General features: G+C 41.4%; 3 protein-coding genes across 3 annotated transcripts in view; all 3 read right to left on the reverse strand.

Moving 5' to 3' along the window:
- Window positions 1-442, reverse strand: part of LOC107672575 (cyclic nucleotide-gated cation channel-like) — a 6,418-nt gene extending 5,976 nt beyond the window's left edge. The window contains exon 1 of the mRNA XM_016465825.1: window positions 342-442. Within this exon, the coding sequence (XP_016321311.1) occupies window positions 342-442 (101 nt within the window). The remainder of the gene's footprint in view (window positions 1-341) is intronic.
- Window positions 443-1,912: 1,470 nt separating this feature from the next.
- On the reverse strand, window positions 1,913-5,117 carry LOC107672547 (charged multivesicular body protein 1b-like). Its single transcript, XM_016465783.1, has 8 exons — window positions 4,898-5,117; window positions 4,207-4,304; window positions 3,538-3,684; window positions 3,376-3,444; window positions 3,155-3,262; window positions 3,011-3,054; window positions 2,223-2,295; window positions 1,913-2,127 (listed from the first exon to the last, which is right to left on the reverse strand). Exons 1-8 carry the CDS (start codon window positions 4,911-4,913, stop codon window positions 2,083-2,085), a joined length of 600 nt encoding a protein of 199 aa, XP_016321269.1. The 5' UTR covers window positions 4,914-5,117; the 3' UTR covers window positions 1,913-2,082.
- A 222-nt stretch (window positions 5,118-5,339) lies between these two features.
- The window catches only part of LOC107672566 (bromodomain and WD repeat-containing protein 3-like), a 32,202-nt gene continuing 13,801 nt past the window's right edge, over window positions 5,340-23,740 (reverse strand). Inside the window, exons 22-40 of the mRNA XM_016465815.1 lie at window positions 23,547-23,623; window positions 23,003-23,210; window positions 22,768-22,866; window positions 22,545-22,652; window positions 22,284-22,408; window positions 22,009-22,091; window positions 21,444-21,555; window positions 21,282-21,343; window positions 21,046-21,201; window positions 17,146-17,266; window positions 16,904-17,029; window positions 16,717-16,786; window positions 16,332-16,382; window positions 16,103-16,246; window positions 15,819-15,971; window positions 8,658-8,806; window positions 8,486-8,562; window positions 8,178-8,324; window positions 5,340-7,632 (exon numbers count right to left, since the gene is read on the reverse strand). Of these exons, the coding sequence (XP_016321301.1) occupies window positions 6,926-7,632; window positions 8,178-8,324; window positions 8,486-8,562; window positions 8,658-8,806; window positions 15,819-15,971; window positions 16,103-16,246; window positions 16,332-16,382; window positions 16,717-16,786; window positions 16,904-17,029; window positions 17,146-17,266; window positions 21,046-21,201; window positions 21,282-21,343; window positions 21,444-21,555; window positions 22,009-22,091; window positions 22,284-22,408; window positions 22,545-22,652; window positions 22,768-22,866; window positions 23,003-23,210; window positions 23,547-23,623 (2,775 nt within the window). The 3' untranslated portion in view covers window positions 5,340-6,925. The remainder of the gene's footprint in view (window positions 7,633-8,177; window positions 8,325-8,485; window positions 8,563-8,657; window positions 8,807-15,818; window positions 15,972-16,102; window positions 16,247-16,331; window positions 16,383-16,716; window positions 16,787-16,903; window positions 17,030-17,145; window positions 17,267-21,045; window positions 21,202-21,281; window positions 21,344-21,443; window positions 21,556-22,008; window positions 22,092-22,283; window positions 22,409-22,544; window positions 22,653-22,767; window positions 22,867-23,002; window positions 23,211-23,546; window positions 23,624-23,740) is intronic.

The following is a 23,740-nucleotide window of genomic DNA, read 5'->3' on the forward strand; positions in this document are numbered from 1 at the left end:
GGAGGTCTTACGGGTTTGGAACGACATGAGGGTGAGTAATTAATGACAGATTTTTCATTTTGGGGTGAACTAACCCTTTAAATTATATCCTTGTATAGATTGTAAAGTTAGTGGTTTAAAGTTTATGTTACAAACAGCTCAATTTTGAGGTAAATGACAGCATATACACGATGCTGTTGATAGAGTATTGATAAAGTAAAAAAAAAGTAGATTTTTGAAACAGTTTTGTGCCATTATGACACTTCCTTCATGAGGACCACAAGCTAGGTCACCACAATGGTTTTACTATCATTGCAGAGATGGAAAAACAAGCCTCCACACAGACACGCACAGTCACTGACCTGCTGAGCACACTCTCTGCTCGGTCCTGCTCGTCCTCTTGAGTTTGTGCAGAGAGCCGATGAGAGCAGGGAGATCCCTCAGCAGCCGACTGGCCCGTCATACTGTACACACAACACACCTATACTTACAGCGGGAAAAATAAGTAATAGAAGAGTAAATATATTTCTAAAGGTGCTGTTGACTTGAAATTTTCACCAGATGTCGGTAACAACCAAAGTAATCCATACATACAAATAAAACAAAACAAATAATTTCAGAAATTAAGTTATGTGTAATAAAATGGAATGACACAGGGAAAAAGTATTGAACACGTGAAGAAAGGGAGGTGCAAAAAGGCATGTAAAGTCACCAGCTGAAATCTATCAGTAATTAGAAAGCAATCCTGCCCCTACAGTCAGTGGAAATTAATATTAGCTGGTTCAGTCCCAACACCTACACTGGGAAAAATGATGACGTGTTCAATACTTATTTTACCCGCTGTACATGCCATTACAACTTTTATATAAAGTTAAATATATAAAACAATAACAGTTTGTTAAAAAATGTTATGGACATCCGCAGTTGGGCGAAATTTTATCCCCAAAGGCATTACTCCAGTGACCTTGTCACTGCATGTGCCATTACATTCCACTGACACTCGCTAGATTTCAGCAGAACATGGCCCTTCAGACTTCTCAGGAGCGCATGGAGTCAGTGGTGAAGTGCAGAGGGACAGCAGGTCAGGGGAGTTACCAGCAAACACTTCTCACCTGGGAATGTGGTCACTATGACGATCACCTCAGCTTACCGTAAGATATAGACAGAACAGGGAGAGAGGGACAGCGAGAGATTTAATAACTACTGCTTCAAAAGTGGACTGAGGAATGATCTCATGGTTAATGATGGAAAGGCTTTAGGGACTGATGGATGGATGGATGGTGCCATGTCTAGATGAATGTTAACAATGTTTTTGTTAATTACCTCATCATTAAAGAAACACAGAACACAGAGTGACACAACTCTTCCCAGAGGACAAACACAGAGCCAATGTCTCATGAGAAATCATGGTTGCTAACACAAGTTCTTAAGACAGACACACACACACACACACACACACACACACACTGCTGGAGTTTTATACATTGCCAAAAGCATTTATTTTGATAAACCAAAATAAAATAAGTGAACATAAAGATCAGTGCTTCTCTAAAGACATAAGACTTTCACTGCTTTGGACAAAATGATGAGACTTTATTCAAATCATCATCTTGATCACATGCATTTTAAATGACAAATTCCCACAATCCTTGGAAGCAGAGGCAAACCATGTGTGCAGCAGGAAGAAACAGAAGTCACAATTTTCCTCAACATTTGTCTGATATCAACACTGGTGTAGGTTAATGTGGTAGGTTAATAAGGTATTTGAAATACAAGCAGGCATTAAAACATGAACGCAAATAAAAAGAGCCCTATTACAAAGAAATGTATAATAATCTTTAATTCAATTATTACTGACTGAGTTCAGAGCAGGACCCCAGAACTAACCAGATGACAGCAGCGTTACCATGTAACATTTGTAATTTTGTCTAATTGAGTTTCCTGCATGTTATTGTGGACAATGAAAGCTGCACACCCATCCTCAACTGCATAAAAAGAAAACTAAACACAAATAAACAATGAGGACAATATTTCCAGGGGGGATAGGTTTCTTACAAAATCGCATATACACAATCTCTCTCTTTCACACACACCCGGTTCTCTTTAAACCTGGTCTCTGAGTTTGGCCAGTCTCTGAGAGAGATCGTCCTATAGTAACAAAGACAAATTCAAAACCATTAGAGTACATATCGGACATGAGTTTGTCCGTATTTCTATATTCAAGTATGAGTGTGTTATAATACCTGTTCTGCAGATGCTACGCTGGTTCCCACTGATCCTGTCTGACCTTGAGGAAGCTCCATATTGAGGTCCAGCCTAAACACACAAGTACAGACATTGGTTTTTATCCTAAATTGGGTTGAGTTACAAAAGAGATTTCATCAATTTAATATTGGTAGTTATTATCGGATTAAATTGTCTTATTAAATAAATAATTGAATCATAGTCTGATATATTATTTAGTAGTAGTAGTAGTAGTAATTAATTGTACACTACTGTTCAAAAGTTTGGAATTAACTTTTTTTTTTTTCTATTGAGCAAATGCATTGAATAGACCAAAAAACGGACATTTACCATGTTACAAATGGTTTCTATTTTAAAAAATGCTGTTCTTTTGAACTTTTTTCTTCAAAGAATTCAGAAAAAAATCTCGGTTTCCACAAAAACAGTAAGTAGCATATCCTTTTTTAACATTTATATAAAAAAATGTTACTTGAACACCAGATCAGCATATTAGAATGATTTCTGAAGGACCATTTGACACTGAAGACTGGAGTAATGGTGCTGAAAATTCAGCTTTGCCATCCCAGGAATAAATTACATTTTAAAATAAATAAAAAAACAATTAATCTACATTTTAATATTTCACAATATTACGGTTTTTACTGTATTTCTGATCAAATGAATACAGCCTTAGTGAGCATAAGAGACTTTTCAAAAACCTTAATAAAAACGTAACTTTTGAATGGTAGTGTGTGCATTATAGTATCTACTTAAAAAAAATGAATCTCAGCATTTGAAATGTTCTTACCCGGCCTCATCCGCCATTTCCATCATCAGAGCATCGACTTGACCCTAAAACACAGCACAGTGGCACAAAAGGCAAAACAACTACTATGTCAGTGTATATCTGGCCTACAGTGCGGTCATTGTAGTAAGCGAGTGTATGTATCACCTGTGGTGTAGTGAGTGTTGTGGTGCTGCTCATTGTGTCCTCCATCTGAGCCGTCTGTACATCCAGAGTTTCAAACTGACGCTCAAACTTATCCATTAGAGCTGAAATCTGACAAATCAGAACACTGCCAGTCAAATCTAGACAAATCAGATTACCGCAATTGTTTTTATGAGCTGCTCAATGAAAATACTTCAAGAACAAAGTCGTCGTCGTCCTCCCACCTTCTCAAGGTTCATGCTCTTCAGGGTTGCATCCATGCCCTTCACCACCCCAGCCATAGATTTGGTGACCTGGAGAATAAAAATCAAGAGTTGACTGTTAAATCTACTGGATAATTACTTGGGTATGTCTAGTTTAAAAGAAAAAAAAAGCAGTTTGTGTACCTTGTTCATGGTGACTGCTGTCTGTACTCGCGCAGCCACCGCATCCACTCTTGCGCTCATTCTGAGGAAGTTCACGGATTGGTTCTTCTGGCGAATGGCGTTTTCCGCATGTATCCGGGCAACCTCCATATTGCCCTTCTGGACTGCCTAAGTTACACAGACATAAGCACTGGATCATTAGGACACTGGTCACCAAAACACAGTCTTTGACTTAAAGCAATACATTACATATGGCAGAAAATGCATGAGCTTAATTGTGGGCAGAATTGATGATCAGCTTGCTTTACAAAGTTTAACATTAATGAGAATATCTTGCTCTGACTTGTCAATTTCAAAACAACATTTACTTTTAAACACTTAAGTACAGTTAAATGTGGTTAGTTTTGTACTTTCACTCAAGTAAGTTTTTAGCTAGATATTTTGCCTTTTAGATTAATATAATTCTTGACAATATATGTTAACTTTCTACTTTTTTTTTTTTAAGTATAATTGATCAGTACTTTTTACTATGCAAAACTTAATACTCATAAAGCAGCTCTGAAATCCCCAGCATTCATGTAAAAGTGTTGGGTGATGATGCTACAGCCTAAAGTTACTTTATCTCAATGGATGGCGTGTCTAAATGCCATTCAATGGAAAAGTATGTTTTGATTTTGTTTGTTTGTTTACCTTCTTGACCTTGGCCTTCTCCGCTTTCTCTTCTTTGTCGCATTTCTTGGAACTCCGCTGAAGTTCTTTGGCTGCAAACTTGAGGTTGAACAAATTCTCTGAAGTCACACGTCAAGGAAAGCTTTTTTAAAAGAACCGCAGTGTTTGTGTTATTATCTGATACCTTCAATAGATTGAAGACCCCTCTACACTGTAACAATGACATTATAAACAAACAATGTACACCGTCTCGAAACTGAACAAACTAGTTTGACAGGCCGAGTTCAGATAAACAACACATTGGCGGCGACATTACGTAATTCCACGTCACGGTCGTACCTGGCGGAATTTGACGATGTTTTTGATAACGCAATTACCAAAATAATCACTTTTAACTATATAGACTCACTGACACAATTAAAAACAGTACAGGGAGCTCACGCCCTTATTTAACTTTCCGATTAAATCGTTTCACTACGCTACATACTAAAATCCATTCTCTAAATCAATCTCTGGAGGTATCCACTGACGAGAAAAGAAGTCCCGCAAATGCGTTGTTTGATATAACGGCTATATAACGTGACCCGACCTGTTGGTATATACTAAAATGTTGCTAACACGGAGTTAAACCCATAAATAGCTCTCATTAAATGTGATTATGGTCCCATCGACAGTGAATCTCGGGCCCGACCACTCCAGTCCGCGAGGATACTTTCCATGTTGGACATAACAATCCGGTTCTGCTGCTGGCTGGAGCTTCTTGAGGAAGTGTGACGATTAGACGGCAGTAGTTTTTAGTCCAGTCTCTGCCAAGCTCTTCGTGTGGACCATTAACTGTCCCCCGCTGTTTGGTGTAATTTTCCTGTATTCACTTCCGGCTTCTCCAAACAACTGGAGTGATGTCACAGTCATGCGCTCAGGTCAGCGATCGCGGTGATGTCACGGGCAAAACATGAAAGAGACGCTAACGCGCCTACTGAAATTTGATACATTTTTTTAAATAAATATAATTTCAAAATAATAATAATAATAATAACAACAAACAACAATAATAAATAAATTAAACAATATATAATAATACATAATCGTTTTATCTACATTCATGTCCTTTTGGCTGGTAGAGATCAGATAGAGACTAATCAGTTTTACACCTTTATTATAAAAAACAATCCAAAATGTGTAGAAAAAAAGGACACATACGTTAATGGCATCTAACACCTTGACCATCTTCACTATTATTGTTACTGAACAGATAGAGGCTTTGTCTCAACATGACAACAGATCCCTGATACAAAAAAAACCCAAAAAACAAACAAACAAACAAAAAAACAAAAAAAAAACCCTTTCTAAACAAACAGAACCGGAGGAGGTTAATGCTGTATCTTGATTGGCTGGGAAACATCTTTCAAACAGGTGAGGACAAGCAATTCAGGGGTTGGATGGCGAGGGTGCTTTCCAACTTTCCAAAATAGTGCAAGAGAGAAAAACAAAAGCTAGAAAGAGGGATAAACAGCAGAAGAGGGGAGGGAGGGAGGGAGAAGATGAGAAGATGAGGGGAGGGAGGGGAGGGAGAAGATGAGGGGAGGGAGAGATGTACCAATGTTTTAAAAAAAATCATTTTTGTACACAGCCTTTGACACCACAAACCAAACTCAGATTCAACTAATGATCTCTTCAATTTATAATGCTTTGTCTGCTACGTCCTGAAAATACACCAGTGAAACACATACCATTGATTACATGATCACATGAGATGATTTTCAGAGAGGATTTCTTGTTGTCTTCCTTGTTTAAAACAGCCTTTTCAGGCTTTCATGATAATGGCGTAGAAAAAAAAAAACATTGCAAAAAGTAAAATAAAAAAGGTGAGAAAACAAACAAGTCTGTTGCTCTTCAGATAGCTTCAATTTACAGTATATCTGAACCAGTCAGAGTCCAGGGTTCAGACATCACCTCACATCCACCAATCAGCTGCCACATATACTCGACATAAAATGTGCAAACATTATCCATACTAATGTTCATCACTAATGAATCAAAGTGTATCATACAACAGTGGAAAAATATAAATATATTCTGTAAAAACAGTCTGAAGTGTTTTTGTGTATTTGAACGAGAAGGGAGAAGTGTATTTTCTCCTACGTTTCCCATAATCCTCCTCGTGTCTGTGCTCAAATGGATGAGGATTACCATGAGTGATCTGGAAGTAGTTAATGCATCTCAGAGTTTGCACCTGCACCAAAGTTGATTATATTATTGAACAGAGGTAAATGCATAACCTGATTGAATAGTAAAGTCAAGTCAGTTGAACTACATGGCAAACTTAAGTGTTCTCAATGACCCCCTGTGTAAACAAGGGTACGAAAAGAATGCAAGATGGAGAACGTGAGAGGAGAGCAGCACCATCTTTCTGACAGAATAGATTCCTTGGAGGGAAAGAAGCCAGAAACCAAAAGAATCAAAGCCAAACAGGAGGAGGAAAGGAGGATGAACACAGAAAGAGGGGAGGAAAGTGGACTCTTTACCACTCTAGACCAGAATAAGGCAGAGGTGGCTGATTAGTTGATGGCATGGTAGTTTCTGTGGAAGCCACAGAGAAGAGAGAGCACCACAGTCCAGGAAGAGTCATGAACATCAAGTTTCGGAGATGACAACAACAGTAAAAAACACAAAAAGACAGTACTAAAAACTAAATCCCTGCAGTATCGCTGTAGTTAGTCTGTGTAAAGATCAGAAAATGTCAATGTGTCCAGCCCATAAGATGGCTGACCCTTGCACGTTCAGTCATGCGACGGACCCTTCCAGAACGCGACATTCCTAGATTCAGCGGGTCTGTCGTCGGCCCCTCATCCTCAGAGTCATCGTTGTACAGAACAGTCCTTCGACCCTGGTTACGAGTGTTAACCCGCCCTGACTTTGGAGTACTTTGATTTGACCTCTGACTTCCAGTTTTTGTTGATGACGAAATGACATCGTCTTCCTCCTCCTCCAACGACTCCTCTTCCTCCTCGGGTTCCTCCTCTTCCCCCTCGGGTTCCTCCTCTTCCCCCTCGGGTTCCTCCTCTTCCTCCTCCTCCTCCTCAGGGTCCTCCTCTTCTTCATCTCTTTCATTTGCTCGCCGTGCTCGTTTCACAGGAGTTGTTTGTGCTTCTCCTTTGCGCTTTCGCTTTGTGTTATCGACATAGGCCGCTGCCGCTTTGCCTTTCTCTTTGTGTTGCGGGGCTTTGCTGTAGTCGTGATCGCCGCCGTCGGCAAAGCCGCCCACCTCAGCCCCGCTGTCATCGCTCTCGGACGAAGAAGATGAGGTCCTGGAAGAGGACGACGATGCGGATGTTGAGGATGATGATGAGCTGGTGCTCTCGCATTCAGAGACCTTTCCCTCTTCAGGTAACGTGGCCCCTTTCCGACGTGAACTTCGACCTCCGTTTGGCAGTAAGCCATGGCCACCTATATATAGAAGCACAGAGGACACAATTTCATGGTCAAATTGGAGGTAAAGCAAATTCTTTGCAATATACAGTACAATTCAAAAGCTTGTGGTCAGTAAGATTTTTTCATGCTTTTAAAATAAGTCTCACCAAGGCTGCATTTATTTGATCAAAGATACAGTAAAAACAGCAATATTGTGAAATATTATTACTATTTAACACAACTGTTATATTTAAAAATATAATTTATTCCTGCGATGGCAAAGCTGATTTTTCCGCATCATTGCTCTAGTCTTCAGTGTCACATGATCCTTCAGAAATCATTCTAATATGCTGATTTGCTGCTTAAGAGACATTTCTTATTATCAGTTTTGCTGCTTAATATTTTTGGTGTGTGATACTGTGATACTTTTTTTTCTTACTAAAAAAAAAAAAAGATCAAAAGAACAACTTTAAAACAGAAATCCATGAAAAAGTCCTTGCATTTCATTAATTTCTTTAAAAAATAAAATCTTACTGAACCCATGCTTTTGAAAGGTAGCATGTTTGTATATTAGTGTGTACCTGAGGATTTGTTTGGTGTAACACGGCTGCGTGTAACTCTGTTGGCTCCTGCCTGCTCTGATGAAGAGGACAAGGAAGATGAGGAGGAAGAGGATGAGGATGAAGAGGATGGCTGACTGTCTTCATCGACTTGTGCAACATTCAAATCTGGTGAAAGAAGTGAACATTTTATTTAGAATTCATATAAACTAAATTCATCATTATTATGATAATTTCCAAGCATGTTCCAGTGGTTGATTTTAGACAACCCCAATTTGGAAAGAATTTTTACCACTGGTAATTATGACATCTCGAACTCTCTTACACACCTTGAGAGGATTTCCGTGAGCGGCCTTTTGCAGACACCTGGGAAGTTTTCTTTCCTGATTTCGGTTTCCCTTTGGGGCTGCAGAACACACAGGTTTAAAAAGGGGTAAAAAGAAATGAAAAATCTATGTGCAGTCTGTACCATGGATTTGACAGTGGATGTACATGTTTTACCTGTTGGGATAGGAGCTCTGTAATCTCTTGCTGCAACTGAGTCTCTGTTGACTCCTACGTTGATTCTGAACTGCAGATTTGTGGTCTGAGATTATGGGAATTATCTGATTCTCAAAGAACGCCGAGAGACTCAGAGTCATACTGTAGATCTAAACAACACACAATATCGGAGTCATACTGTGGATCAACTGTAAGACCTAAACCTACTCTGACTATTTTACCATAGCTGCATAAAGGCAGACAAAAAAAAAATTAGTCCAAGGAAGACTGCAAATCCGTATTAAAAAGACAGAAATATACAGTTTTAGTTACACAAAAGTACAATTAACAGCACAAGAGCATTAGAAAAAAAAATGTTCAAAAGTTTGGGGTCAGTAATAGGGCTGCAACAAAAGATTATTTTGATAATCAATTAATCTAACGATTATTAGAACGATTAATCGACTAATCGTCGATTTCGCTGATTAATCAGTAGATATTTATTGATTATTCAGCTTTTGCAATTAGTTCAAATACATATTCAAACAAATAAATTAAGGTAATCACTTCAGCTTTTGACAGTCATATTATGTAATTACAATTATACAATTCATTTATACAAATAAATATATTTGGCACACAAAATGAGATGGCAGAGAAACTCTTATTCACCATTTAATTAGCTATATGAGAAAGTAGCTGAATGACACATCATTCTGCCTAAAATCTCTTTTTGTAAGTCATATGGATAAGAAACAAAATAAAGGTTAAGTGATAAGACGTTTTATTTTTGGATAAACTATTTTATTCACAACATAATCTCTCTTAAAATATCTTATAGTGTTATAATAATCAAAACAGTCCTGAGCTAGATCAAGCTTTGATCTCTGCAAACCAAACTATAACGTCTCCGGTTACGTATGTAACCTTGGTTCCCTGAAAGGAGGGAACGAGACACTGCGTAGCTTACGCTTGGGGTTATCCTCCTCCTCCTAAAATACTGAAGCCTTATTGCATCACACCGGTAAATCTTACCGGACAATGACGCTCGAGCGCTCGAGCTAGGGGCGGAGCCACCCACTATACAGGTCGACGTCCAGCGTCATTACCTCAGAATCTTTCGACTGTTCGAATAGGTACAAGACTCTGAGGATTACAACACAGCAGCGCACGCAGTGTCTTGTTCCCTCCTTTCAGGGAAACGAGGTTAAGTACGTAACCAGAGACGTTTCCCATCAAGTTCGGACTCTTGACACTGTGTAGCTTACGCTTGGGAAATGCGTACAATCCCGCTGTGTTGTATTCCACACACCCGGTGAGAAGAGTCTAATGAGCCAGACCCAATAGAGCCGAGCCCGTTAACTGCTTCATAGAACACTCAGGGAAAACAACGCCCTCCAGCTTTAGTCGAGCGGGACTAAGCACAACACTACACATGGACTGGCCGCAGTACTGCTGGAGCCACGTACATATACAGCATTTACCACTTGAACAGCGCACCTACCGCGGTCGACAACAGCTCGAACGCATGTAGAGAGCCGCTGACTATAATTATCTATTATAGGCATGTCTTGGGTCTACCGGACCTAGTCGAAACCACCCTGATCGTCTGGGGGGCGTGGCCAGGTGCAGGCAGCAGCCAACTGCAAAGCTGTAGATACATCACTGCACAGACAGAACGAGTGGTGCGAATGACGGAATCTCCAGGTTGTAAAATCTAGCAAAAGTGTCCTGTGAAGACCATCCTGCTGCCAGACAAATATCCTGAATCGACATACCTTTTGCCCAAGCCCACGACAAAGCCATTTTTCATGTGGAGTAGGCATGTACTCCCAACGGATAGGTCTCATTCTTAGAAGCATACGCCAATGCGATCGCTTCCACAATCCAATGTGGCAGCCACTGTTTTGATACTGGCAGTCCCTTGGTACGGCCACCGAAACATATAAACAGCTGTTCTGCTTGTCTGAAATGACTAGTCCTCTCCAGATAAACTCGAAGAGCACGGACTGGGCATAGCAGGTGTGTCGCTGGCTCTGAATCCTGAGGAGCAAACGCCTGAAGCGTGATGACCTGTGCTCTAAACGATGTAGAAAGCACTTTAGGCACATTCCCCCATCTAGGCTGCAGTCTGATTATACAGTCATCCTTACCGAACTCCATACACGCAGTGTTTGTAGACAGTGCATGTAAGTCACCCACCCTCTTACCACATGCCAAAGCGAGAAAGAGCGCTGTCTTGAACGAGAGTACTTTCAACTCTGCTGAAAGCAGCGGCTCAAAGGGTGACTCGGAGAGTGCACTAAGCACTAAGGACAGATCCCAAACTGGTACCATATTAGAGCGAAAGGGGCGCAACCTCTGCGCTCCTCTTAAGAAGCTCGTCACCAGATGATGCCTACCGACCGAATGATCACCGACAGGCAAATGGAAAACTGAAATAGCAGTCACATACACTTTTAGAGTAGATGGCGTATGTCCAGCATCCAAGCAGTCCTGTAGAAACAATAGAATGACAGACATCACAGCTGGTTGGGTCCTCATCTTTTGTCATACACCATGAAGTGAAAACTTTCCATTTCAGACTGTACAGACGTCTGGTAGATGGAGCTCTGGCTTCAGCAATTGTATCCAAGACTCACTGAGATACGTTTAGCGTCTGCCCTCCGCGCTGACCTGCCAAACATGCAGGTTCCATAACTAAGGCCTGGGGTGCCACACCGAGTCCTTTGCCTGAGATAAGAGATCTCTCCGTAACGGAATCGGCAATGGGGGAACCGTTATAAGCTCTACCAACTCCGGGAACCACGGCTGGTTGGGCCAATTCGGCGCGACCAGAAGCACCATCCCCCTTTCCTCTCTGATTTTCTGCAGCACTAGCGTCATACTCTTCACTGGGGGAAAAGCATATTTGCGTTTCTTGGGCCAGCGACTCGAAAGAGCATCCCCCTCCAGAGGCGTGTTCATCAGCGGGAAGAACAGCTGGCAATGCGCGTTCTCCTCTGAGGCAAACAAGTCGATCTCCGCCTCGCCGAACAGGCTCCAAATCAGCTGAATGGTCTGCGGGTGAAGCCTCCATTCCCCGTGAACTGGACCACCCCTGGACAGCATGTCCGCGCCGCAGTTCTGACTGCCGGGAACATGAACTGCTCGAATCGACAAAGTTTCTGTCCGCCCAAAGGAGGAAACGTTCCGCCAGCCTTTGAAGTGAGCGTGAACGAATACCTCCCTGATGGTTGATATAGGATATCATCGTCATGTTGTCGGTCCGAACCAGGACGTGTCAATCCTTTATCAATGGAAGAAAGCCTTGCAAAGCTAAAAATACTGCCTTCAGCTCTAGACAGTTCATATACCACTTTGCTTGCGCACTCGTCCAAATGCCATAAGCCGGTCTGCCACGACGTCGCAAAGGGCTCCCCAGCCTGTCAATGACGCAGGAGTCTTTGTGTGACGATCTTTCTGTTGACCACTCTACCCATCGAGACTCCATGCTCGAACATCCTCATGTTGAGCCTGGGGGCTAGCGTCTGCATGCATCCGCGAGTCACCAAGACACGCAACTGACCGTTCTTCCACGCGCAGGATTTCAGCCATCGCTGAAGTGGTCTCATATGCAGAAGCCTGAGTTGACACACCACAGCTGCTGCTGCCATACGCCCTAACAGTCTCTGAAAGCATTTCAGAATCACCACTCTCCCCAGTTTGAACGAAGTGAGAGCGTTGATCAAAGCCTGCATTCGCTCTTGAGAGAGACGCGCTCTCATCGATAGCGAGTCCAAATCCATTCCTAAGAATGTGATAGTCTGTGTGGGGCGAAGCTTGCTCTTCTGCACATTGATCGTCAGTCCTAGATGCTTCAGATGTTCTAGAAGCTGACATTTGTGGTTTTCCATTTGTAGTTTGACATTTGTTTTTTTCTTTTAAGTCCACCGAGATAATCCAGTCCCCGGGCTGAATGTGTGCGAGGATCTGTTTTACTGTTATCATCTTGAACGAGCGCTTTGCAAGTGCGCGGTTCAGCGGTCTCAAACCCAGAATAGGGCGAAGACCCCCGTCCTTTTTGGGGACCAGGAAGTAGCGACTGTAAAGGCCACATTCCATGTTCTCTGGGGGAAATCTCCTCTATTGCATGTTTCGCAAGGAGAGAACGAATTTCTGCTCGCAAAACCGGTGCATCCCTGTCCTGCACATCTGACATCACAACGCTGAAGTGGGGTGGTCTGCGTGCAAACTGAAGCGTATACCCGCTCGAGACCGTGCTCAGCACCCGTTCTGACACTCCTGGAAGCACGCGCCACGCGTCCAAATACTGAGAAAGGGGTTGGAGTGCCCCGTGACATGTCCGGGATGGCCCGTCGTCTGATGACGGGGAGCCGCCCACCACCTGAGGGGCATCGTAGATGTCTTCTGCACCGGCATGAGCCGGGGGGACACTCGCGCTTAGACTGAGAGAGCGCACGGGGCCTGCGCCCTGCAGAGCGCCGTTCAAAACCGGGACTCTTGCGTATAACGCGTGATTGGGAACAACTGTGAGGAGAAAGAGAGCTCTTTTGCTGAACAGTGTTTGTTTTGTGCTTTTTTTCTTTTTTGTGCAAACTTTGACAACAAACATTTCACCCTGTCGCCTGCAACATGAGAAGGGACAGGCAGGTGAAACACAGCAAGACGAACTCTCTTGCAAATCGGCTCATCGTCCGTCTCTCCGGGCGGCCGCTTCCCCCTCAGACCACCCCAGTCAGGAATGCTGCTGTGGATCTGGCACAGCACCAGAAGGACAGGGTTCCATCTTCTTCGGGTACCGGAACTGCCTTGCTTTCGGTCTCACGGCTGGCTCCGGGTCCACCCTCGCTCTCGAGGAAGGAGCAGGCGGCGGTCTTTCGCTCCTTTTTGAACGCTGTGAAGAAGAGGATCTGGAACGTGGCAGAGGTGCAGCGGACTGATCTCTCTTCAACAGGAAATGGCTCATCGCCTTTGACTGTTTCTGGGCCTCCAGAAACTTATCAGAAAACGAGCCCACAGCATTACCAAATAGGCCGACGGGGGGGCGGTGGCAGTGGATTAGCCGGTGCGCAGTTTAGGATCACGGAAATCCTGGCCCGGAGGGTTTTGACTGTCATTTGCTCACAGGAAGGACAGTCAGGCCCATCCAGCGCGGCCTCTGCGTGGGCTCGGCCCAGACAGAAGACACACGAGTCGTGTGCATCAGGGAGCTCAATTGGGCCCCCACACGCACAGCACTCCTTAAGTGACATCTTGTCTTCTTGCCGGATCGCCAAAGGGGAACTAAAAGCGAATGGCGTCCTCTTAAGGCATTGTCAACGGCGAGAAGAGTTAACGGCGGTGAGAAGTCTTCGATGCTTGCTTCGTGAAGGAGAAAGATTCTGAGGCAATGACGCTGGACGTCGACCTATATAGTGGGTGGCTCCGCCCCTAGCTCGAGCGTCATTGGCCGGTAAGATTTACCGGCGTGATGCAATAAGGCTTCAGTATTTTAGGAGGAGGGGGATAACCCCAAGCGTAAGCTACACAGTGTCGAGAGACCGAACTTGATAGGGAACTTTAATAAAACGTTTTTCCCCCACTAATAAAAAGATTTTATCATTAGCTAGCTCCACACTGGAGAGCTGCTTTATAACAGGAAATCAAGTTTTAATTCTAACTGAAAGCGACACTGACTCTGGTTTTTCATGTTTAATACTGTAAAGCTGCTTGATTTAAGTTTATCTATTGCATAAAGTACTATATAAATAAACATGACGTGACTGGACTTTACTGGAGTACTGAACGGCATAGCTCGTGCAAACATCCACATCGCTGTAATCAGATGCGTTTTAAACTGCTGCTTTCTCACCTCTGTCAGTTTTTAATGTGTTTATTTTGTTATTGAGAGGAAAGCGCGCAGTATATATTTACATATTCATCCAAACGCCGCTCAGCAGCCTCAGGTTTGGCTGCATTTGCTCTGCCTCTGTCTGAAGCGCTATCTTCTCTTGAATTGCATCAGGAGAGCTGAATTACAGTCTTGCGCTACAGTGCCACACTGGTCAAACCGCGTTATTGCAGGCTCTTACATTTGGTCATATGGGATCAAACGACTACTCGACAACAAAAATATCTGTCGACAATTTTTTATTGTCGATGTTGTCGATAATGTCGACTAATCGTTTCAGCCCTAGTCAGTAATAGTATTTATTTGCATTTATTTGATTTAAAAAAATACAGTAAAACAGTAAGAATGTCTGCAACGGTTTGAGTTAAAAATCTCAGCTTGTGTTCTACTGAAGAAACAGTCACCTACATCTTGGATGCCCTGGTCTCTGTGAGTAGGGAGCAATGAACACGGTGTAGGGACCATATCGATCGGAACACAGTTCATGCACGTAGCTCACTTCTGATGAGTTGGTTATCTGAATCACATGCAAAATATTTGCGTGAGGACTGGAATTGGGAACCGCTGGGCTACATCATGTGTCATTCATCGGCAAGAAAACTTTAAAAGTACTACAATACCAGGAAGGAAGGTTGTTGATGTTTGTCTGCCATTCTCACTCTGTCTGCACAGTGTGCGTGAACGCGCTGATGACGTATCCTGTCTGCGCGAACAGGGTGCGCAGAGGTATGCAGATACATACATTGACAGGCAGGTAGGAAAGCCAATTAAAACGCTCGGACCAAGCGTTTTGATTGGACGAACATTTATTGGTCCTACACCTTCCACAGAATATATAAATACAGATAAATACATTTAGAACACTTAACTTAATGATTGCTATCGGGATGTGAAGAAACTTTCAACCAGCATAACAAAAAATGTTTCTGAAGACAATCACATATTGCACCTTTAATTTTCAGCATCACTGCTTCAGTCTTCAGTGTCACATGATCCTTCAGAAATCATTCTAATATGCTAATTTGGTGCTCTAGAAATATTTCTTATTATCAGTGTTGAAAACAGCTGCGCTGCTTAATGTTTTTGTGGAAATGGTGATATATTTATTTAAAAAAATGTAACAAGTCTTTGTCACTTTTGATCAATTTAATGCGTCTTTGCTAAATAAAAGTATTTATTTATTTCAAAAAGCCTGAAAATGAATACACCTTAGTAATGAATTAATTGTAATGTCTGTCTATCAACGTGCTGAGTGTGTTCATTTAACAGCTAGAAAAGTGGGTTCTTACTCGAGACTTCTTGTTGGGCGTGTAAGCCTTTGAATTACTGAAGATAAGCCGCACGTCTTTGGCAAACTCCATGGGATTCTCGTAGTTCCCACCCATCAGGGTCTCAGAGACTGTGCCTAAATCCATAGGAGTGTCTATAATATCACGATAATCCTGATACATAGACAGAAAGAGAAATTAGGTCGGAATGATTTCCAACATGGAAAACAGGAAGTGACGGGCATAATGTTAACAGAAAATGATGGTAGCTGTGAAGAAAGAGCTTAGAGGGAAGAATGAGGTACCGGGTAGGTGAAGAGGTCGACAGCCTGGCGAAAAGGCTCTGAATCTGAGCTTGCCATCATTCTCCTCAGAAGCTCTTTGCACTGTCCGTGCCATGCGTTGATATCCATGACCACTCCACGCTTCTGAGGCACGTTATTGGACCTCTGAAAATGGTGGAAGAGGTTAGAGAAAACATACCTTGTACTGTAACACTTCATGGTAAATAAATTATAAGCTGAATTGTCTCACCCTCTGACCAGTGGAGGTGCCAGGAGTGTCCGAGTCCACATTCACAGTCTCCTACAGAGCAAACAGAGACAATGAATAGTTCCTCTGCTTAATATAGGGGTGTCCAATCCTGGAGGGCCAACGTCCTGCAGAGTTAACTCCAACACAGTTGCCTGGAAGTTTCTAATGAGCCTGGATACCTTGATTAGTTGATCAGTTAGGCTTAATTAGGGTTGGAGCTGAATTCTGTAGGAAAGTGGCCCTCCAGGAACCAGTTTGGACACCCCTGGCTTAATACTAAAATATATACAGCAGGCTGTAGCTGGCCCAAAAGTTTTGTCACAGTGGTTCTGGGTCAGCATACCATACTTGCTCTGTACACACACACACACACACACACACTTACCTCTTCCTCGCTGCTGAATTCGCTCTTCATCTTATTATAGAGATCCAAGATATCAGTACAGGTCTGATCCCTGCAGACACACATGCACATTAACAGTGAAAATGCTCAGTATGATCACTGAGCCCAGCAGGTGAACCAGAGGGATCGTAACCGATATGAATGTGTAAGTGACTGCATTTTCTCTAACCTGATGAAACGCAGCAGGACGCTGCTGACCGTTTTGGCTGCTTTGACGATAGGGCTCCGAGGTTCGTTAAATGTTCGAGCGTTGTGTTCAATGTAACGCACCTCCCACATTAGTGCTGAGATCCGCCTACACATACAGAGACACGTGAGAGAACTCCAACACTTGTATTTGTGAAGACCAAGAGGGCACTCATTTTGATGTCTGATAATGCTGTGGTCAGTAGGCTAAAGGATAGTGTGTACCTGTAGAAACGGTGCACTAATCTTGTTCTGATGGTGTTGAGGTCAGTAAGATAGGCCACGACAGTGCAGTACAGTGGATATTCCCTCAAATCTACAGGGCAGGAGAATGCCTTTGCCACATCTGTAAAACACACAAGAGTAAAATTTAGCAAGGAACATGCTTTATTGTAAAAATAGTCACAGATAAACAATGCATGCAATTGTCCATCAGTCAAGTATCAAATCACTAAAGCATCTAATCAATATTAATTTATACAACAGTTCTTTCTGGTCCTCGAATCTGATAGGCTGATAAGAATGCGATATTAGAGTGATATCAGAACTCCAACAGCCGTTTTACAGTTTGTAATCGTATCACTCCGCTTGCGGTACTTCTCGGCCAGATCCTCTGGAATTTACCACTGGCTCTGATGTCTCTGTAGTGGTTACACGAGATATAATTCGTTATGGGTAAACCTAACGGTTGGCTTTGGTCTCATTAATCTATTATGTTTTCCAGAGAAGATAGTTTTAGCAAATGTGCATGTTTATATAAATTCAATGCTGTATATCAGAGCGCTGCCTTTGTACTTTTGACTGAATTGCCAAGCAACTTTTATGATGGCTGTTGTTGCTTATTAAATATTATTACTCAAATAATATTTTATATAAATAAATAATAGTATTTAATAATAGTGTTTAGTATTGAGAAACGGTGCGTGTTCGTGATGGTGAATTTAGTTACATTGTTCTGTCATTAGATGGCGACAAGAGACTGTTTTTATGAGTCAGCAGTAAAGACATTTACATTGAAAAGTTATACATGCTATAAACGGAAGTTATTTTTAGTTTCAACAACAGCTTGGCGCAGCGAACAAATGCACTGAGCAGCAAAATCAGCCTTAACAGATGAAAGGATATTAACATTACGACAAAGATAACGCTTTCCTCAGCAGATAATCAAACTAATGTTTATTGTGATATGAGATTGATCTGAAGAATGAATGCTGTATCAGATGAAGGTAATCACACTCGCACAGTCCATCTCTCTCTCACAATATCTACTATACATAATACACCGCTTTTACTAAAGTAATACAATATGCTTTCAATGAAGCAACTCAACGTTCCTTCGTTACTAGCTCTAAAGTGATGTTTTTGAATTGGTAACGGAGGCTTGGGATCAGCTGTTCAACTGTCAAACTTTGATTTAAATCCGTGGTGGAAGGAAGTAGTTCTGCACAAAAGAGGGCTTTTAAAGACACTCCATTGTTATTTTACGTATTTACATACTCGTGCCGTCTGATTACCTACGGCACTTGGCCTGCGGCCACAGCCGTGCCGATATACAGCCATATCTCACATCTACGAGTGTGATATTGCTTATATACACTACAGGGTCGGATATTAACGGGGCCTTGTAGCAAAAACGCCCCACAAATTAAAAAATTAAACAATCAATTGTACTGAATTGCCAAGCAACTTTTATGATGGCTGTTGTTGCTTATTAAATATTATTACTCAAATAATATTTTATATAAATAAATAATAGTATTTAATAATAGTGTTTAGTATTGAGAAACGGTGCGTGTTCGTGATGGTGAATTTAGTTACATTGTTCTGTCATTAGATGGCGACAAGAGACTGTTTTTATGAGTCAGCAGTAAAGACATTTACATTGAAAAGTTATACATGCTATAAACGGAAGTTATTTTTAGTTTCAACAACAGCTTGGCGCAGCGAACAAATGCACTGAGCAGCAAAATCAGCCTTAACAGATGAAAGGATATTAACATTACGACAAAGATAACGCTTTCCTCAGCAGATAATCAAACTAATGTTTATTGTGATATGAGATTGATCTGAAGAATGAATGCTGTATCAGATGAAGGTAATCACACTCGCACAGTCCATCTCTCTCTCACAATATCTACTATACATAATACACCGCTTTTACTAAAGTAATACAATATGCTTTCAATGAAGCAACTCAACGTTCCTTCGTTACTAGCTCTAAAGTGATGTTTTTGAATTGGTAACGGAGGCTTGGGATCAGCTGTTCAACTGTCAAACTTTGATTTAAATCCGTGGTGGAAGGAAGTAGTTCTGCACAAAAGAGGGCTTTTAAAGACACTCCATTGTTATTTTACGTATTTACATACTCGTGCCGTCTGATTACCTACGGCACTTGGCCTGCGGCCACAGCCGTGCCGATATACAGCCATATCTCACATCTACGAGTGTGATATTGCTTATATACACTACAGGGTCGGATATTAACGGGGCCTTGTAGCAAAAACGCCCCACAAATTAAAAAATTAAACAATCAATTGTGGCTGTCGTGATTAAAATTAAATGTGAAAATGAATGAAAAGTGTCTATCCGCGGAATTATATTTTGATTCACACTGCAACAGATTGCTTTTACGCATTTTTTTTTGCAGCACTGATAACCAATCACACGCATTTCCATTGAGCTTAGGAATGCAATGGCCAATCAGAGGCATTCAGATTAGTCAGCGCTGAAAACTCAGGAGTTGTTGTTGAGTGTGCACGCTCACAGATTAAATTCTTTGTGCTTGCGACTTCCCTCATCATAAACAACACCGCAGATACGATGTAAATAAAAGATTCATTTCGTAGCTTCAGTGATTATAACAGGAGTTTCTGCATAACTTGAGCTAGACTAGACTAACGTCATGGACCGACATGTTTGTCTGTGAAGCCAGAGCTAGAATATATGATGAGCTGTTCCCCTAAAACACAAACACAAAAAAGTTTTTATTTGTATTCTATTAAATCGAGATTAATAATAATTATTAAAATATCAAGAGCAAAAATCGACAAAAACAATTTCTGTCATAAAATTAGCTCCCGTTTTAAAATCTATAATTTAGATAAAATTTTAAAGTCCAGTGTTATTGGCAAGTTAAAATAAAATATTTTGATTGAATGAAGTAATTGGTTAAATGTAAGTATTTGACATTAAAGACAACACAGATACAATTATTAAGGTGTTCATGTTCAGTTCATTGCTTGCAAATTATTTGCAATATTTTATTGCAAATTACTGACTTTTGTCTATGTGAATAATTACTTGAAAAAAATCTTCTCAGCTAATAAAATATTTTCCTTAAATGTTAATAATTGTTTAACATCTTTAATAAAGGCTTTCATCAGTGATCTAGTTTTGCTTTGGTATTAAAATTGGCTTGAGAATCATAAAATTTAATTGTACTGGTATTTTGACAACACTAATCAGCAACTGACACATAGAAGGTGGTTTGTGTGCATTTGCCATACCGAGTGTAAGCAGCTGATCTATGGCTGTGATCACTCTCTCGCACTCGTCATCTCGTGTGTGCAGCCCCCACTCTCCCTCCTGAGGGGTGTACAGCAGGGCCTGAAGCTCGTCCTCTGTGACCGGGACACTGCCCCCATGTTCCTCTGGAAGTGGAGCTGTAGATGGTCAATCACACCATTAGATATGCCCGAATGTGACTGGCTGATTTAGTGTCAGATTTTAAGTGTCTCAGTACCTTCTTCAGGTATGGGCTCTATATCCCATGGACTCATTTTCTCTCTCTCTCCATTATCCCACCTGCAAAACAACATACACCAATTATTAAAAAGATTTACGGCAATAATAAGCCCAAGGTTTAATTCTTTACTCTGGTAGAGCAGTGATCAAATCTACGTACCTGACAATGTAGCACTGAAAGAGGCTGTCTGGATAGTCAGATTGAAATGGCTCCTGACACTCCACCGAACCAAACCACCAAGCATCATCAATTATGCTCCTGAAATGGGTATTTTGACAACACTAATCAGCAACTGACACATAGAAGACCAACCAACAAAGTTCAATATTTTCAAAAAATCCTGCAAATAGTTTTAGGTGGTTTGTGTGCATTTGCCATACCGAGTGTAAGCAGCTGATCTATGGCTGTGATCACTCTCTCGCACTCGTCATCTCGTGTGTGCAGCCCCCACTCTCCCTCCTGAGGGGTGTACAGCAGGGCCTGAAGCTCGTCCTCTGTGACCGGGACACTGCCCCCATGTTCCTCTGGAAGTGGAGCTGTAGATGGTCAATCACACCATTAGATATGCCCGAATGTGACTGGCTGATTTAGTGTCAGATTTTAAGTGTCTCAGTACCTTCTTCAGGTATGGGCTCTATATCCCATGGACTCATTTTCTCTCTCTCTCCATTATCCCACCTGCAAAACAACATACACCAATTATTAAAAAGATTTACGGCAATAATAAGCCCAAGGTTTAATTCTTTACTCTGGTAGAGCAGTGATCAAATCTACGTACCTGACAATGTAGCACTGAAAGAGGCTGTCTGGATAGTCAGATTGAAATGGCTCCTGACACTCCACCGAACCAAACCACCAAGCATCATCAATTATGCTCCTGAAATGCTGACCTAAATACAGATATTCACAGCTGTTATTTGCTACTTATATGCTATTTTATGATCATAATAAACATATTCGTCTTTACCACCACAGCATTAATAAATCAATAATCTATGACATGCAGCCACTAATCCTGCAAGCATTATAGCATGTTTCTATGCAGTTAATAATGTGTTATGGATGGTTGTTTACTTGCTCAAATCAAAAGAACCCAATCAACCCACCCACAAGTCTCTTTTTTTTTTTTTTGGTATGGCTCAGGCCCATCTTTCAATGTAAATCTATGGGATTTTTTTCTCTCACTTCCTTATCCACCAAGTAATGATGCTCAATCACTTAAAAAAGTGACAACCTGCCTTTCCCCAACAAGCCACGTGATGGCAAGCTCCAAACTTGGGTAGAAGTTTGCTCAAAGAGATCAGTGACTCTTGCATATACCACAGTTTAAAGCACAAACACACCAGGTTGCCAGTTGCGTTCTTTGGCCTCATTGTAAAACTGTTGTAGCACCAGAAAGTCAATGACATCAGGCATATCATGATACCTAAAGAGAGACACAGAGACAGCTATCATTAAACATATATTCATGATCAAAAACTATCCTAATATCTATTTTAAATGCATTCATCAGAATTTAGTATTTATCGTAATTTATTATGCTATTCCAATACCAAAAGTAAAAAAATAAAAATATAAGAATGTGCTTGTGTGTTTTTGAGAGTATAAGTGTACATACTTCAAGCTGAAGGATTCGTTGGTCATTTTCCCTGAGGTGGGGTCCAGTAGAGCCAGTTTGAGGCAGCACAGAGTGGGCGGCCCGACTTCATATTTAATACCCACTACCTTTACACACTCCTGATCCTAAGAGAACACACAGACAACATACTTTCAAGTTCCTGTTGGTCTGGATGCAGAATGGGCCAACCACTGTCATGCAAACTAAATTATGCCTAATAACGAGTGGGAATGGTGATGAGACAGGAAATAAGCCCCTTACCCTGAGGTTCAGGCGGTTCCAGGGCTGTTTCTGAGGGTTGATGCTGTAGGCTTTGGCACGACACACGGCTCGGACGTATGCTTGATGACCCTGACGGAAATATATCAGCTACAGAAGAACAAAGAAAGAGAAATGGCTTAAGAAAGATGTGCATGTATTATGAAAATCCTTGTATGTACTTCTGGTCATTTAGTGTGTGCCTACATTTAATGAAGGGACTCACCTCATCTCCCATTTGAGGTACAAAGGGTGATCGTCTTGGAATTGTCTCCATGATCCAAGATGGGGGCAACCATTCTTCTAAATCGCCAGCAGGCACAGACTAAATTCACACACACACACACACACACACACACACACACACACACACACACACACACTAAACACACACACACACACATTAGCATAGAAGAGAAAATATGGATGGATGGATGGATGAATGATAGATGTATGCTAACCCGCGGTTTAGTCTGTTTAGGTTTCTTTTTCTTTTCAGTGCGTTTACTCGTTCTCTCAGCCTCTCCTTCTCCCTGCTCTGTCCCCTCCTCATCCTCAGAGCTACTGCTCCCAACAACACGAGCCGGCAGCCTTCTAGTTGTTCGCTTTGGAGGCTGGAGGTTGATTCCCGCATCTGCTGTCCAATCAGAATACTCGCTAGAAGAGTCACTGTAAAATATATATAAACAGGAAACGGAAAAAAACCCCAGAAAATTCTTAAAACTTCTCTCAACATTCTGAAAGACTACTAAACTAAAATAGAAATGATTAATTAAAAATGGATAAAATTACAATAGTACTATCTATAATTTAATCTCTAATATTGGTCTAAATAAAATTTGTTGTTACACCTGTCTAATTCTATATGGAGTCAAGACTAAAAGCTGCAAAAGAATTGAAGCTTCATTTAAACAATTTTAAGCTAGTTCTAGACCAAAATCTGAATGCTTCATCTGCATTATTGATGTTCTTTTATGTTGTAATATATTGTGATTGGGACTGAACCTGGAGCTACTGTCATTCTCCCACTGAGCTTCACCATCAGAGGACACGTCACTGTTGTGATTCTGCTCCTCCTCCTGCTGGGTGCACACATTCAGAAACATTACTTAATATTTAATTAAGCATTTAAAACTAGCAAATATATATATATATATATATATATATATATATATATAGTAAAAAAAAAAAAAAAACCT

This window comes from Sinocyclocheilus anshuiensis, unplaced genomic scaffold (assembly GCF_001515605.1).
Source record: "Sinocyclocheilus anshuiensis isolate Anshui unplaced genomic scaffold, SAMN03320099.WGS_v1.1 scaffold681, whole genome shotgun sequence".
NCBI classification, from domain to species: Eukaryota; Metazoa; Chordata; class Actinopteri; order Cypriniformes; family Cyprinidae; genus Sinocyclocheilus; species Sinocyclocheilus anshuiensis.